This window comes from Schistocerca americana, chromosome X (genome assembly GCF_021461395.2).
Source record: "Schistocerca americana isolate TAMUIC-IGC-003095 chromosome X, iqSchAmer2.1, whole genome shotgun sequence".
In the NCBI taxonomy this organism is placed as follows: Eukaryota; Metazoa; Arthropoda; class Insecta; order Orthoptera; family Acrididae; genus Schistocerca; species Schistocerca americana.
Genome location: NC_060130.1, coordinates 763,155,558 through 763,171,708, shown reverse-complemented (window position 1 = coordinate 763,171,708; position 16,151 = coordinate 763,155,558). Strand labels below are relative to the sequence as shown.

The 16,151-nt window shown below is 45.7% G+C and overlaps 1 protein-coding gene across 1 annotated transcript; it reads left to right on the top strand.

The window, feature by feature from the left end:
- The first annotated feature begins 13,235 nt into the window (after nt 1–13,235).
- On the top strand, nt 13,236–15,615 carry LOC124556301 (uncharacterized PE-PGRS family protein PE_PGRS46-like). Its single transcript, XM_047130276.1, has 2 exons — nt 13,236–13,745; nt 15,463–15,615. Exons 1-2 carry the CDS (start codon nt 13,236–13,238, stop codon nt 15,613–15,615), a joined length of 663 nt encoding a protein of 220 aa, XP_046986232.1.
- Nucleotides 15,616–16,151: the final 536 nt, after the last annotated feature.

Genomic DNA, 16,151 nt, shown 5'->3' with positions numbered 1-16,151 from the left:
TGAATCGATCAGATGTCACCTTTGGAACACTAGCGTGACTTTTGCTCTGAACAATTCAGAATTTGCGCAGTGATTCCACAGTTTGTGTTGCTTTTTCACTGTCTTTACTTGATTCGATATTGGATCCGTTTTTATCTTGTGGTTGCAAGCTGCACAGAGTTTGGAAATCCAATTGCTGTTCCATAGCAATCTTCTCTTCAGTTAGAGGTAACAGAACAGTCGATCGCAAGTGAGCTTTGCTCAAACGATCATTATTCTTATTCTGGGAACATAAACGGGCATTCCAATGTGGAAATCGATTTTGTTAGATTTTTGCTGGGACAATTCGTCTCCTAGTTACCAAGGAGCCCCTTCATTGTGAGGCCGCAAAACACCGATGATGTTTGCGGAATTCGATGCCCCACATATTGTTTACCATGCGACCACAATATTGGCTGCTAATGGCAACAGGAGGCGGGACTGGAGGTAGCCAATGGTGAGCACAGCATGAGGCTACGGAGCATAGTTGAACTGCTTAGTCGACGAGTAACTCACAACTGTGCTACAGTGCTGGTGGTGTTGATACAAAACAGAGCAATTACAATGATAAACAAAGCAAACATTGCTATACCTACAACAGTTGCCGAAGTTGAAATTTCTTCAAAAAGGAACCCAAGGAATTTCACAGTGTGAGAAAGAAGTGGCAGATGAAATATTAGCGTTTCTGCAAAATGAGTCAGTGGAATGTGTCGTGTCGTATACGCTTGATTGTGCGAAAAATGTACACGACGAGTACAATAATGTCGATAAGTTCTTAACAAGTGAAAGTGATATTGAAACGGGTGTTGAGCCATATAGTTCATCATTCTTATAACACAGGGAGCCACAAAATCCCGTCTCCACTTTAACGTAGTAAAGGGTAATCATTGTCCAAGGAGCAGGTACTAAACATAATTATGTACATAGAAGATCATCTGCGGCATAGTAAAAAAACAATTATGAACAGATGTCAAATAAGCCTGCAGCAATATGACCGTTAGTGCATAAGAAAAACTACGGATATTCAAGGTAGGATAAGGCGAACATGTTCCAAAAAATTGTGTTTGCGAGTTTGAAGATGCTCGATACAATTTATAGGATGCATATGATAGTGGCATACTACATTATGCACATCCAATTGCGAGCGACGTAGATTACAGTGTTTTCAAGGGAAGCAGTGGATGGTTGCATGACTTCAAACAGTGCTACAGAATTGGAAAATGTAAGATAATGAAATTTCAAACAAAGTGTCAAGTTGACAATGAACAGCAAACTGCGGAATCTGCCTTAAATTTTGTAGATGAAATAAACAACCTTATCCCACCGCTCAGTAAAGAATTTGTGTTCAGCTCCGGCCAATCGGCGTTTGAAGAGGAAATACGTATGAAAGGAACCCTGGAAATTAAAGGTACCAAGACATCAACTAACATCACTGCATTAACACATAAGTATACAGTTATGTCGACTGTTAATCTGGATGGTCAATTGGCTGCAATGTTATTTATTGTGTTGCGAGAAGTTGGAGGTGCTCTGGTCCCTACGATTCCGCCTCACGTGCATAATTTTACAAGGCAGTAGGGAGTGTTATAGTCACGCAAGCAAGAGTGGGAAGATGAACGTAAGAGAACTGCAACTGTGGCATGAACACTGCTTTTGGCGTCTAGATGGTCAAAATAACTTGCTTTTGTTTCATTCCTGATCTGCGTATAAAAATCATACTCGTTTAGAGCAAACTATCCCTCCTGAAAAGCGTGTGACGTTGTAATTCATACCCCCTGGAACCAATGGACAAATTCAGCCTCTGGATGTTTGTTTTTGCGTGCCTATAAAACATGTTATCGCACTATCTGGAGCTACGTCTTAACTCATTACCCTTTTACACCAACACGATTCTATATGTGTTCATTAAGAGTGGATACCTAGCTGAATATACTATACGTTTTGTAACTCCCACGGAGTTTGCCTTCGATCTTGGTGATGTAAACTTTTGTGATCACTGTGATGCACCATTTTTCATTTAGTGCTCACTGTGCAAGTTAATCGTTTGTTTTGAACATTAATTGAATGTCGATGATGTCGATTTTGTGGACTGTGACAAGTACGTCCCATAGAATGTTGATCTCTGCACCTCATGAACCCTCATTATCTGTCGCCCACTTGATGCGCATTGTGAGTCATTACCAGCTAATTGTCTTTTCCTGTCATAATTGTTAACACAGCGCTTTCAAATGAGCATTACTAAAGACTGAACTTCCGACCTCGCAATCAAGGGTTTCTTTGTGAGCATTAAATAAGAATCTGTTCGAAGATTCTGCTTGGAAGGGAGAGAGTCGGGATTAGTGAAGGTAGTTGGAATTATTTTGGAGCTAACGACCGTTTTAAAACCTTTAAAGTGACATACGCTGTATATGTTGGCGATATACATCTGAGCAAATTAGCTTACCATGCCTATTTTCATTCTCTGCTTTCCTATGGCATCATATTCTGGGGTAACTCATCATTGAGTAAAAGAGTGTTCATTGCACATTAGCGTGTAATCAGAATAATTGCTGGAGCTCATCCAAGATCATCCTGCAGACACTTATTTAAAGAGCTAGAGATCTTCACTGTAGCCTGACTATATATATATATTCACTTATGAAATTTGTTATTAACAATCCGAACGAATTCAAAAGTTATAGCAGTGTACATGGCTACAACACTAGGAGAAAGGATGATCTTCACTACTCAAGGTTAAATCTAACTTTGGCTCAGAAGGGGGTAAATTATGTTGCCACAAAAGTCTTCGATCACTTACCTAATAGCATCAAAAGGTTGACAGATAGCCATATAGCATTTAAAAGGAAATTAAAAGAATTTCTTAATGGCAGCTCCTTCTACTCATTAGATGAATTTTTGGATATAATAAGTGGGTAATTTCCCCAACCCCTACAAAAAATTAATAATATTAAGTGTCCTGCAATATTTTGTGTAATGTAATATCTTGTATGGACACCTTTTATTAACCTGACACGTTCCACATCATTACGAAGTGTCGTATTCATGATCTAGGGAACAAGTACTAATCTAATCTAATCTCTCTAATCTACAGTGCTCCTTGAGTGGAAAGCCACTGAACGATAGATTTACAAAACATTTATTAAACATTATTTAAGGAACTTACATTGGTAGTTACAGCATTCAACGGTATTATTTACATCGTGATTCCAAATCATGACTTGTTTTACTCAAAAAAAGGGCAGCTAACATTACTTGTTGGCAGTACTAAGCCACTTAGAAGATCCTTAACAAAACCAGCAAGTTTTCTTTAATTACATCAAGGCATTAGCCACACATATTAAAAAAAAAAAAACAAGGTAATAATAACATACAATGACATCTTGACCTACAGCCAATGGGTACATCGTCAGATGTGCAAAGTGCAAAGTGGCCACCCGCTATATTATCTTCAGCCTAAGATAAAACCAGCAGCCATTAGTGCATGCGAATAGATAATAAGTTCGCACTACAATGGTTACACAACGCCAAGCAGTAGCGCTTTTAAAATTTATTATATAACTGAGCAAAATCTGTGGACTACAAAACCAGGGCCCTAGTCCGTTCAGCAAAGCATAGGAAGTTTAAAGACAATTTGCTTACGACGAATAAAATTTTTACACCAAAACTGCATGAACACGGAGTCCTTGAAAATTAACGATCTGAAATTTAAATCTCAAATTTAGCAAGATTTCCAAAACGACCTGGGATCTAACCCTTCTAAAATACAAACACATGACCAATGCTGAACTAAGACAAATTTAAACACACATTTTTAGATTTGGACAGTAAATGACAAACTTCGGGCACTAGCCTTCCTCAAAATTTCCTCAAAGCAGTCCAAATCTGTGACACAATGTGGTTATCCAAGATCCAGCAACAGGCACTTTGAACTACAGGTTAATAGGCCAATTTTCCTTAAGCAGTATTACGTAAGTAACAAGAGTACAGATAATTTCAGTTTGAAATTAACAACCACATTGAACAACACAACAAATGTCGGTTAGCTTAAAATTTAACACTTAAATTGGTGCTTTGAGTGTTTGTCATTAAAGATTGATCTTTCAGTCTGAACTCAACAACCCAATTATGTAACATAACAACTGTTTGTTCCTTTTGAAATTTAACCACTTAAGTTCGAGCTTTATGTACCTGAAATACAAAGGAATAACCCACATCTTTACACTTGGAAATGATGTAACAAGAATACGTGATCACTTGCAGTACTCTGAGCCGACAGCCACGTTTACAGCGCTCGGGAATTAAAATTATACAGGGTGATTCAAAAAGAATACCACAACTTTAGGAATTTAAAACTCTGCAACGACAAAAGACAGAGCTAAGCACTACCTGTCGGCGAATTAAGGGAGCTATAAAGTTTCATTTAGTTGTACATTTGTTCGCTTGAGGCGCTGTTGACTAGGCGTCAGCGTCAGTTGATGCTAAGATGGCGACCGCTCAACAGAAAGCTTTTTGTGTTATTGAGTACGGAAGAAGTGAATCGACGACAGTTGTTCAGCATGCATTTCGAACGAAGTATGGTGTTAAACCTCCTGATAGGTGGTGTATTAAACATTGGTATAAACAGTTTACAGAGAATGGGTGTTTGTGCAAAGGGAAAAGTTCTGGACGGGCGAGAACGAGTGATGAAAATGTAGCACGCATCCATAGAATTGGCTGTTCCCTCAGCTCGAACAAGAAGCACAACAATTCATATTTCAGCAGGATGGAGCGCCACCACATTGGCACTTATCTGTCCGTAACTACCCGAACGTCGACTACCCGAGGGGATGGATCGGCCGCCAGGCAGCCCGTGACAGAGCACTTCATCACTGGCCTCCAAGAAGCCCTGATCTTACCCCCAGCGATTTTTTCTTATGGGGGTATGTTAAGGATATGGTGTTTCGGCCACCTGTCCCAGCCACCATTGATGATTTGAAACGAGAAATAACAGCAGCTATCCAAACTGTTACGCCTGATATGCTACAGAGAGTGTGGAACGAGTTGGAGTATCGGGTTGATATTGCTCGAGTGTCTGGAGGGGGCCATATTGAACATCTCTGAACTTGTTTTTGAGTGAAAAAAAACCTTTTTAAATACTCTTTGTAATGATGTATAACAGAAGGTTATATTATGTTTCTTTCATTAAATACACATTTTTAAAGTTGTGGTATTCTTTTTGAATCACCCTGTATTACCCATTCTGTTGCAGACGGTTTACCAGCGCGTTTTGTTGTCAGCATAGAAACCGGCCATCGGCAAGCACAAGCCACCAGATGATAACGTTAAACAAGCATCACACTCAGGACGTTTCCTTGCTTACATATAAACCTTCCTGCTTCTAAAACAGATAACAGAAAGGAACGTTATCCCACGCTGGAACATGAAAGACAGCACCCGCCACATTTCTCAAAGCACGAGCAAACAAAATTTGCAGAATGCAGTTAATGTGCTGGACGGAAGTAGAAGACCGTAACAACTGGAACACTCGTGGTGCACTCCCAGTCGAACACAGGCACCTCAATGGCAAGCTTTCGTCACTCTCCGGCACATCAAAAAAACTGCCGACCATCGACTGCCGTGTCCACTGCACGTGATTTCGTCCAACCAGCTTACTGGAAACCTCTCCCGTTGACGGCCTACAGCTCACTGTTCAAGCACTTTTTTTTTCTTTATTGGCAGCAGCGTAATATGCCGCTCTGCAGCCTACAGAAGTTAAAAACTTAATGAGGAGATAATAAAAGAATAAAAAAACAGACGATAAAACGGTGACTGGTTAAAACTGTAACATGGCGAAACGTTGCGAAGTGAAAATAAAAAAGCAAATGGTCGGTGATGCTGATTAAAACACATAGTAATTAGATAGGCACAATTAAAAAACACAACGACAGTCTGGTTTCTGTTCACAAGAGCTGAAAAACGCACCTAGCGGCAGTATGGTGTCTGTTTGCAACATTGAAAGGGGAGGCACAACACTGAACACTCACTCAATCACTTAAAACTGCTCCATGGAGGAGACACGACGGAAGATGGGGGGGGGGGGGGGGGGGGCTGAGGACCCGGAACGATGAGAGGGAAAAGAAGGGGGGGAAGAAGAAAAGAAAAAACGGCGGAGCCGATGGAGGAGAGGACACATAAAAGGGTGCAGCCGGGCAGACGCGAGAAGAAGTGGGGAACGCAGTGGAGGGGAAAGCAAAAGGACTTGGGGGAGAGAAAGGAGTCAAAGAGAGGGTAGGCAGGGAAAAAAGAAACAGGTGGGAAGGGGGGGGGGAGAGGGAACCTGGGAAATGACAGAGGGAGGGAGGGGGAGGTGAGGATCAGAGTTGATAGGAGGGATAAATGGAGGAAGAGAGGGCATCATCTAGGAGGGGAAGTTGACAGAAGCCACCTTGGGAAAGGAGATGAAGGGTGTAGAGGTGGAGGATAGGAGCGACACAACGGTGAAGGCGTGGCAGTGGCCGGGGTTAGAGAGGAGAGGAGCAACCAGGGGATGGGGGACCTCAAGCTGGCGGGAGGTGTAGAGGACTCAGATATGTTCGAGGAAAAGGAGCAGATGGGGTCATAGAGGATCCGCATGGGGGGTGGGAGGTGTATATGGAAGGCTAGGCAGAGTGGATGGCGCTCGAGGATCTGGAGGGACTTATAGAATTTGGGGGGGGGGGGGGCTTCAAGCACACGGATAGAGGGCATTTTCTATGCTGGGAACAAGAACAACCTCTGACTTCAGTGCACTGATACAACTACACGAATGATTGAAAATGCCAATTGATACACACATATCAGATTCATTTTCGAGAAAGTATTCAATTTACTTGTGAACTAATTTAGGGAAAATAAATCCAGTATTTAAAACAACTGATTCGTGTTTATCCTTTTCTTTAGCCCTGCAACAAATCAGGTCAAGAGGCCCACAATAAATAAATATGACCGATTTCTTTTGCATAAATGAATTGTGCTTTTACTGGGAGGCTTCCCATGGAAAAAGTAGATGAGTAGAAGGGTACTGGGGCCATCACCCCAACATTGATGTCAAATTGATATCCAATTTAATTCAATTGGCCAATTAATTAGCACCCGATCACACCCACCACCACTCCCAGATGATGTCAAGTGTTTTTGTCAGCCCACACGTGGGTCCCAGCCCCTCACCCCTCCCCATTCCTCACCCACATCCTCCTCAACTTACCCCACTGGTGGGAACTTCGAATTTTGGTGGCAGTTTTCAATTTTGGCCGGTATTTCGAATTTTGGTGGGAATTTCTTTGTCATAGGGCTGTGCTGACCTCCCCCCCACCTCACACCCCTCCCTCCCTTCCGGCCATCAATTGGTTCAAATGGTTCAAATGGCTCTGAGCACTATGGGACTCAACTGCTGAGGTCATTAGTCCCCTAGAACTTAGAACTAGTTAAACCTAACTAACCTAAGGACATCACAAACATCCATGCCCGAGGCAGGATTCGAACCTGCGACCGTAGCGGTCTTGCGGTTCCAGACTGCAGCGCCTTTAACCGCACGGCCACTTCGGCCGGCTTCCATCAATTGGCAGGATATTAAAAGCGGCAGTGTCCTTTCTGGGAATTGAACACTGGTTCTCCTGGAAGGAAAGACTAAATGCACCCCTGTAACCCAATTATATCACCAGAGGAGCTTGGAATTCCCAAGAAATTAAAAATGGTGGTACCTTTTTGGGACTCGAACCATGATCCTTCTGGATGCAAACCACAAGTGCAACACTCAGAAAATGGAAACTGCAAAGATGCAGGAGAGAAAGGTGAGGTTAGTGTACTTTATTTATTTTGGTTGGGGAACTGAAGTAAAGATCGCTCCTAATTACGTAAATAATCATACTGATCGGTCCTAATCACACAACTATATGGGTAGCGCTAAACAAAGACTGCCTAAAATCGCAATACAGCTCAAAATTGACGATGCCATACAACTGCTCTTATCCTGATGGGAAACAATTTCAAAATACCACTCGAAACTAGTGGCAGGTGCACTGAAACTCTACCCTTCACCTACAAGCTGGTGGGAAAAAGGTTGGGGTGTAAAGTAATATCATATTTTTTTGTGGGTAACATATTCAACTGACGATATGCTGGTGTCATACAGAGAGAAGTTTAGTAAGTGTATCACCTGTAAACACACAGCTAAGGACAGAAGCTTTCGCCGGCCGTTGTGGCCGAGCGGTTCTAGGCGCTTCAGTCTGGAACCGCGCTGTTGCTACGGTCGCAGGTTCGAATCCCGCCTCAGGTGTGGATGTGTGTGATGTCCTTAGGTTAGCTAGATTTAAGTAGTTCCAAGTCTAGGGGACTGATGACCTCAGCAGCACAGGTAATCGAAGCCAACACACGCTACCATAACTGATGGAAAAAATGCATCACTGTTCTAACTCCATTTCGAAATTGTCATGAGAAAACCAGCACTAGTAATAAAAGGTTATAAAGCATCACATGTGCTTGAGAAAATCGTTATCCCATAAGACTGCAGTGGGGGCGCACAAGAAATAACCAACTTGAAGTTAGTCTTACCCCCTAACCACCCCTTATCCATCCCTCCCTCCCTCCCTCCTCTCACCACTGCAGGTCGAGATAGGTGTCTGTTCTATCTTACTGCTCGTGGTACACAGAGAGATACTTCTGATGGCATTGATATACTGTCTCCAGTCTACGGAAATCAGTCACAGGTAGACAAAAGGCAAGAAGAAAAGAACACTTCCTGCCATCTGTTAAACATATTTCTTGGAAATACCAGCACCCTCTGGAACAACAATGAAATTTCAGAGAACATTCCAGATTGCTTTCCCATCAGTCAGCTGCTGCCGCCACACCATGCTTTGCAGCCTACTGTCCTTCCGGCTTGGCACTAGCTAACCACAGCCACTGTCCGCCTTGAGGCAATGACCCTTCACCAACACCGCAGCATGTATAGTCAAGTAAACAATAGGATATAAACAGGTGCAACTTGTTCATCTAAAATGTAGTGGCATAGCCCCCACACGCCGCTCCCCTTGCCGGAGCGTGGCTGTGTCAAACGACTATCCAGAGCACACTAAAAAAGAATCGCACCTACCTGTGCAGTGAGGCTATGCCGACGTGCAAAATATCAGCGTACTACAGAGTTCTTTATACTATTCACTGAGTAAGGCCAAGATGTGCGAATGTAGTTGAGCAAGATGTTCAAATCTAGATCAGCGTCCACAGCCTGTGCAATTTTCTTATAGTTTAGCGGAAAAGACTGAAACATTTCAGAATCCTGAGCACCGATGTGACAACAAGATGCAGCAGAAGCGTCAAAATCTGCACCAGGGCCAATCGGAAGACGTGAAAGTGCGTCCGGATTACCATGTTGAGCTGATGGACAATACATAATCTCGTACAGGTACTGAGACAACAAGAAAGCCCATCTTTGGAATTTTTGGTCAGTTCGTACAGGAACCGGTTTAGTCAGATGAAACAAGGACTTGTGATCCGTTACTAAGCAGAATTTTCCGCCATACAAATATTCGTAGAATTTGGTGACGCCATACACAATAGCCAAAGCCTCTTTTTCAGTTAGTGAATAGTTACACTGAACTTTGGAGAACACTTTGGATGCGAAATAAATAGGTCTGTCTTTATCACCAATTCTGTGCGAAATCACTTGCCGGCCGGAGTGGCCGTGCGGTTCTAGGCGCTACAGTCTGGAACCGAGCGACCGCTACGGGCGCAGGTTCGAATCCTGCCTCGGGCATGGATGTGGGTGATGTCCTTAAATTAGTTAGGTTTAATTAGTTCTAAGTTCTAGGCGACAGATGACCTCAGAAGTTAAGTCGCATAGTGCTCAGAGCCATTTGAACCATTTTTTTTTTTTTTTTTTTTTTTGTGCGAAATCACTGCACCGATTCCGTAAGAGGAAGCGTCAGTTTGCAATACAGCTGGTTTTTCAGGATCAAAGTGGACTAAGCATCAATCACTGAGCAATGCTTCTTTAACTTTTTGAAAAACTACTTGGCAGTCATCTGTCCAAACAAAGGGCACGTTCACTCGGAGTGGCGTTAGGATGTAACTTCTGAATAACACTGCACTTCCTACCGTGGATAATAGATAGGCAAGTTTCACAGTGCCTGCAACATTGTTGGCGAGTAAATGTGCCTCCGACTGTTGTAACCACTTGAACCACTCTTCTTCTTGTTCACTAAATTGTCGAAAAGGTGGTATAGCAGCTGTAATAGGCGGTGCTCGTTCCGTCGAGGGGGCAGCGTTGGCAAGGAGCTGCTGCACCGTGTTGAGCAGAGTAGAAATCTGGTTCGTCTGAAACTGAAATAACTGCATTAGCTGTGTGGCATCTAACGCTTGTGGCTGTGGCGCCTGAGCAGGGGCGGGACACGATTGGTGGGCATGTTGGAAGACACAAATGCAAAAAATATACAAGGCAAGCAATGTGAAGAACGACAAAATCAAAGAAATGTTCGGCAACGCCCACTTGAAAACACTGATTAGAAAAAGGACAAGAAACTTTTAAAGCAAAGCGATCGCCCCTGCAAAGTAAAGACAAGAAAGAATTAAGGCGCCTGCAAAAATATGGGTATGGCAGTTGGCAAGTAGTTCAGTTGATGACTCGTGTGGTTCAAAATGGCTCTGAGCACTATGGGACTCAACTGCTGAGGTCATTAGTCCCCTAGAACTTAGAACTAGTTAAACCTAACTAACCTAAGGACATCACAAACATCCATGCCCGAGGCAGGATTCGAACCTGCGACCGTAGCGGTCTTGCGGTTCCAGACTGCAGCGCCTTTAACCGCACGGCCACTTCGGCCGGCTGACTCGTGTGGGTTCTTGCCCACACGTCGCTAATAGGGTGACAATCGGTTGCAGCGTTCTCAGAATACAACATTAGTAGTTTTATTTCTAGAAATCAATTGATAATACCTAACTTCGGAGATTTACAAATAGTAGTCGCAAACAAGGAGCAACAAACAATCTCATTTAGAGTCCTTGATATGTGAAATGTTCAGGCAAGTTTATACATGTCACTGATAACTAACATCTGCGATCCAGTGCCAATGTGAGCCACGGCTAGCAGGAGTGGTGCTTATATTCGCTTCTTCTAAGTGGCGCTCTTGGTGAGGTGCGGTTCAATTCCGCGCACCACTGGCTGGAGTTTCCTCACCGCCTTCTCTGCTCTTGCATTCCGCATCTTCGTTCTGGCGCTCGTGGTTACGCCAGAACACTCAAATAACGCACTATGATCGAAGTACTAGTGTAGGACGCTATCTGGTATACTTTGGTGTATATATATGTTCGGGATTAACAATGAATGGAGATACTGCACAGTCTTCTATTTACATTCGCTATCTTCTATATGGTACTCGCAAAATAGTGGAGGGGTGGTTTAGCGATGAAACAGAACTAGGGAAGCATGCTGTCATCTCATTGGTCGGTGTTGAAATTACAGAAAAACTTGAAAAATTGCTAAAATTGATCATGCTATTAGCAGAGGTGCTTATTACAGTAAATCGTCAACCTCTTTTCCATCCCATTTGTCCGATGGTACACCGTTGATTACCACATAATGATTGACTGACATCACTTGTTTGAGATGGAGAGAGAGTCTTAGTGAGAGCATCACCCTCCGAAAATGGGCTGCATCAAAACACTGATTGTGTACAAGACACCAAGACAACTGCTAACACGTCACTGTGAAAGATGACTTTAAATGTAGAGGTCATCAATCACCCTCGGCCAGTTGTTTGGAATCGCTCCACAACGCAGCAAAACTTCACCAGTTTCCATATGTCGCGATGTCTTCCGAAATTTTTGGTTCAATAAGAAACACTGACTTTGTCTTATTTTAATCATTCTGTGTGTATTGTGGAAGCAGCTCCAGTCGCAGGTTCGAATCCTGCCTCGGGCATGGATGTGTGTGATGTCCTTAGGTTAGTTAGGTTTAAGCAGTTCTAAGTTATAGGCGTCTGATGACCTCGGAAGTTAGTCGCATAGTGCTCAGAGCCATTTGAACCATTTTTAGAGGGTGAGAGTGGGTAGGGGTGGAAGTAGAGGAGAGGGTAGAGAGTGGGGAGGGGTGGAAGGTTAGAAGAGGGCAGAGAATGGGGAGAGGTGGGAGGGAGGACAAGAACAGGGAGAGGTGGAATGAGAGGAGAGCACAGTAAATGAGGAGAAGTGGAAGGGCTTAAGGGAGCACAGGAGGTGGAAGGAGCAGAGAGGACACAACCAGTAAGACGACAAAATGTAGGGGTAGAGAAGATACAGAGTTGGCAACTGAGGGGTATGGGTAAAAAAAGGCCAAAAGGTGTAAGCTAGCGGTGGGCAATTAGGTGGGTGAAGATTTGAGGTGTGAGAGGTGATAGAATGAGGTGGTGGGGTGAGAGATGAGGGCATGTTGGAGGGGCAGAAAGTGGAGGGATGAAAGACAGGTGGGGCAGAATGTGGAAGGGCCAGAAAGGGGAGAGGATGGATGGCGAAAGAGGAAGGATGACAAAGGGGGGGCAGATGGAAGAGTGGGAGAGAGGTGGAAGAGGCGAGAGGCACACAGGATGAGAGGCATGAGTGGTATAGGTGAGGGTGGGCGGGATGAGAGGCAAGGGTGCAAGTGGCTACAGGTGGGGATGAGAGGCATGGGTGAGAGTGGTGAGAGGTGTGTGGCCGAGAGGTGAGGCATGAGGCGGAGATGGGTGAAGAGGTGGGGGCATGGGGCAGAGATGGGTGCAAGAGGTGGGGGCTTGAGGCGGAGATGGGTGCAAGAGGTGGGGGCATGAGGCGGAGATGGGTGCAAGAGGTGGGGGCATGAGGCAGAGATGGGTGCAAGAGGTGAGAGCATGAGGCGGAGATGGGTGCAAGAGGTGGGAGCATGAGGCGGAGATGGGTGCAAGAGGTGGGAGCATGAGGCGGAGATGGGTGCAAGAGGTGGGAGCATGAGGCGGAGATGGGTGCAAGAGGTGGGAGCATGAGGCGGAGATGGGTGCAAGAGGTGGGGGCATGAGGCAGAGATGGGTGCAAGAGGTGGGGGCATGAGGCAGAGATGGGTGCAAGAGGTGGGGGCATGAGGCAGAGATGGGTGCAAGAGGTGGGGGCATGAGGCAGAGATGGGTGCAAGAGGTGGGGGCATGAGGCAGAGATGGGTGCAAGAGGTGGGGGAATGAGACGGAGACAGGTGCAAGAGGTGGGGGCATGAGGCGGAGATGGGGGCAAGAGGCAGAGGTGGGGGGGCAAGAGGTGGGGTGCAAGAAGTGGAGGGGAGTGAGGTGGATGTGGAGGGCCAAGAAGTGGAGGGGAGTGGGGTGAACGTGGAGGGCCAAGAAGTGGAGGGGAGTGAGGTGGAGGAGCGTGAAGCAGAGGGCGGAGAGATTGGGGTGGTGGGTGAGCGGCGGCAGTGGTCGTGGGAGATAGGGGTGGTGGTGATAGACAGTGGAGGGCAGCAAGAGGTGGAGGTGGGGGGCGAGAGGCGGAGGTTGGGACGAGTGTTGGAGGTGGGGGGCAGAGGTGGAGGTGGGGGGCAGAGGGGGAGGTGGGGGGCAGAGGCGGAGGTGGGGGGAGGCGGAGGTGGGCGGCAGAGGCGGAGGTGGGGGGGCAGAGGCGGAGGTGGGGGGGGAGAGGCGGAGGTGGGGGGAGAGGCGGAGGTGGGGGGAGAGGCGGAGGTGGGGGGAGAGGCGGAGGTGGGGGGAGAGGCGGAGGTGGGGGGAGAGGCGGAGGTGGGGGAGAGGCGGAGGTGGGAGAGAGGTCGAGGTGGGAGAGAGGTCGAGGTGGGAGAGAGGTCGAGGTGGGAGAGAGGTCGAGGTGGGAGAGAGGTCGAGGTGGGAGAGAGGTTGAGGTGGGAGAGAGGTCGAGGTGGGAGAGAGGTCGAGGTGGGAGAGAGGTCGAGGTGGGAGAGAGGTCGAGGTGGGAGAGAGGTCGAGGTGGGAGAGAGGTCGAGGTGGGAGAGAGGTCGAGGTGGGAGAGAGGTCGAGGTGGGAGAGAGGTGGGGGTGAGAGGTGGGGGCACCAGAGGTTGGGGCAAGAAGTGGTGGTGCAAGAGTTGGGAGGAGAGGTGGGGTACGACAGCTGAGGGGGGGGGGGAAGAAGTGTGCATGAGAGGTCAGGCAAGAGGTGGGGGGGGGCGAGTGGTGTGGAGGCATTAAGTGTTGGGGCAAGAATTTGGGACGAGAGATGTGAGGGGGTGAGAGGTCAGGGGGGGACAAACGCTCTGGCATGGTTACACATGTATTTGAATAACTTCTACTTCCCACTGTACGATATGCAGAGCTCACACGTGATAAAGGGGGGGAGGGGGAATGGGAAAGAGCTATATGACAGATGTACTATTGGTAGTTGGTGCATATGATGTCAACAGAGACTTTTAGAAACTGCCTGAAAAACACAGACATCTAGAATGGTAGCTTGTCCACTTTACTAGGATTGTTGAAGTATGGTTTAGAGGTGATAATGCGATTGTGGAGGAAATAGTAGAGGCTGCCCCTGCCACATGTCCTGACTGTGAAGATGTAGTCATTAAATCTAAACCAGACAAGTGGATTTTAGATTTTGAGTGGACACGAAGGATCCATCTAAGTGGCTCATATATAAGTTAGCCTAGAACAATGCCATGAACATGACCATGCAGGGGTGTACTCAGGATCTAAGCCTAAGGAGGTGTGGACTCACATTAGAAACTTCCTGGCAGATTAAAACTGTGTGCAACACTGGGACACAAACCTTGGACCTCTGTCCTTCACAGGCATGAACTCTACCAACTGATCTATCCAAGCACAACTCACACCCTCCCTCGCAGCATTATTTCTGCCAGTAGGTATTTCCTATCTTCCAAACACCACAGAAGTTCTCTGCATACCTTGCAGGACAGAACTCCTGGAAGAAAGGATACTTAGCCATAGCCTGGGGAATTGTTTCCAAAATTAATTCTCACTCTGTAGTGATGCGCACCTATTTGAAATTTGCTGCCAGATTAAATATGTGTGCAGGATCTGGTCTCTAAACTAGGACCTTTGCCTTTTGTGGCAAGAGCTCTACTGCCTGAGCTATACAAACATGACTCACAACCCACCCTTACAACTTTACTTCCCCCAGCACCTCATCTCGTACCTTCTAGACTTCACAGTTCTCTTGCATAACTAGTGGGCGAAGGTCCCAGGTTCAAGTCCCAGTGCAGCACACAATTTTAATCAGGCAGGAGGTTTTAAATTGTCACATATTCTACTGCACAGTGAAAACTTGGTCTGGTGAGTCTAGTTAGTTTTGCAATTAGTGACAAAATAATGTTTGGATATCATAACAATTGGCTTTTTGTATACTTGCTACTAATAAATACCTGTGTTGCATGTTTCATCTTTCTTCAAAGTGATACTGAATTGACACATGTGTCTCATTGGTGAAGTAGGCTGAGAGCTCCATTTGTAACGATGTCTTTTTCTAGATGAGTACAAATGCCCTCCTCCATCCCTCACTGGATACACCCTTGTATGCAGTGGTGGTGGTGGTGGTGGTGGTGGTGGTGGTAGAGGAGGAAGAGGAGGAGGAGGAGGAGGAGGAGGAGGAGGAGGAGGTGGTTGAGTTGCATTTGCTGTGAGGCAGTCAGTGAGAAAAGTTGTATTCTCCACCAGTAACAAGAGGGTTGGTGGGAGGGACGAGGGGGGAGGGATGTTGGTGTTCAGGGATGTAACATCCACAGTGACAAGTGAGGACATGAATTGTAGAGAGGTGGTGGAGGATGTAATTACAGAGTTCTGGCTGTAGGAGAGGAAACTGGAGAAAATTCATTTGAGATGCTGGTCACTGAAGGCAGAATCCAACTTGAAGAACACATCAAACCTTTATTTACTACAAATGGTTTCAGTATACAGTGTTACCATCATCTGATATCAATACGGGTTAATACACGTGGCCAATTTGAGCTATAAATGTACTCCACATCTTAATTGTCAGGACACTTGATGTAAGATGCATTGGCATGTCAAAGTTAAAACCAGTATATACAATATGTTCAGAGTTAAAACCAATATTTACAAAATGTTTCGCCAAGTACATCTGTCCCATATTACAAATGACAGAGTACATCACTCATGCAAGAGCATCACTGAACCGCTAACAGTTGACTGAGAAGTT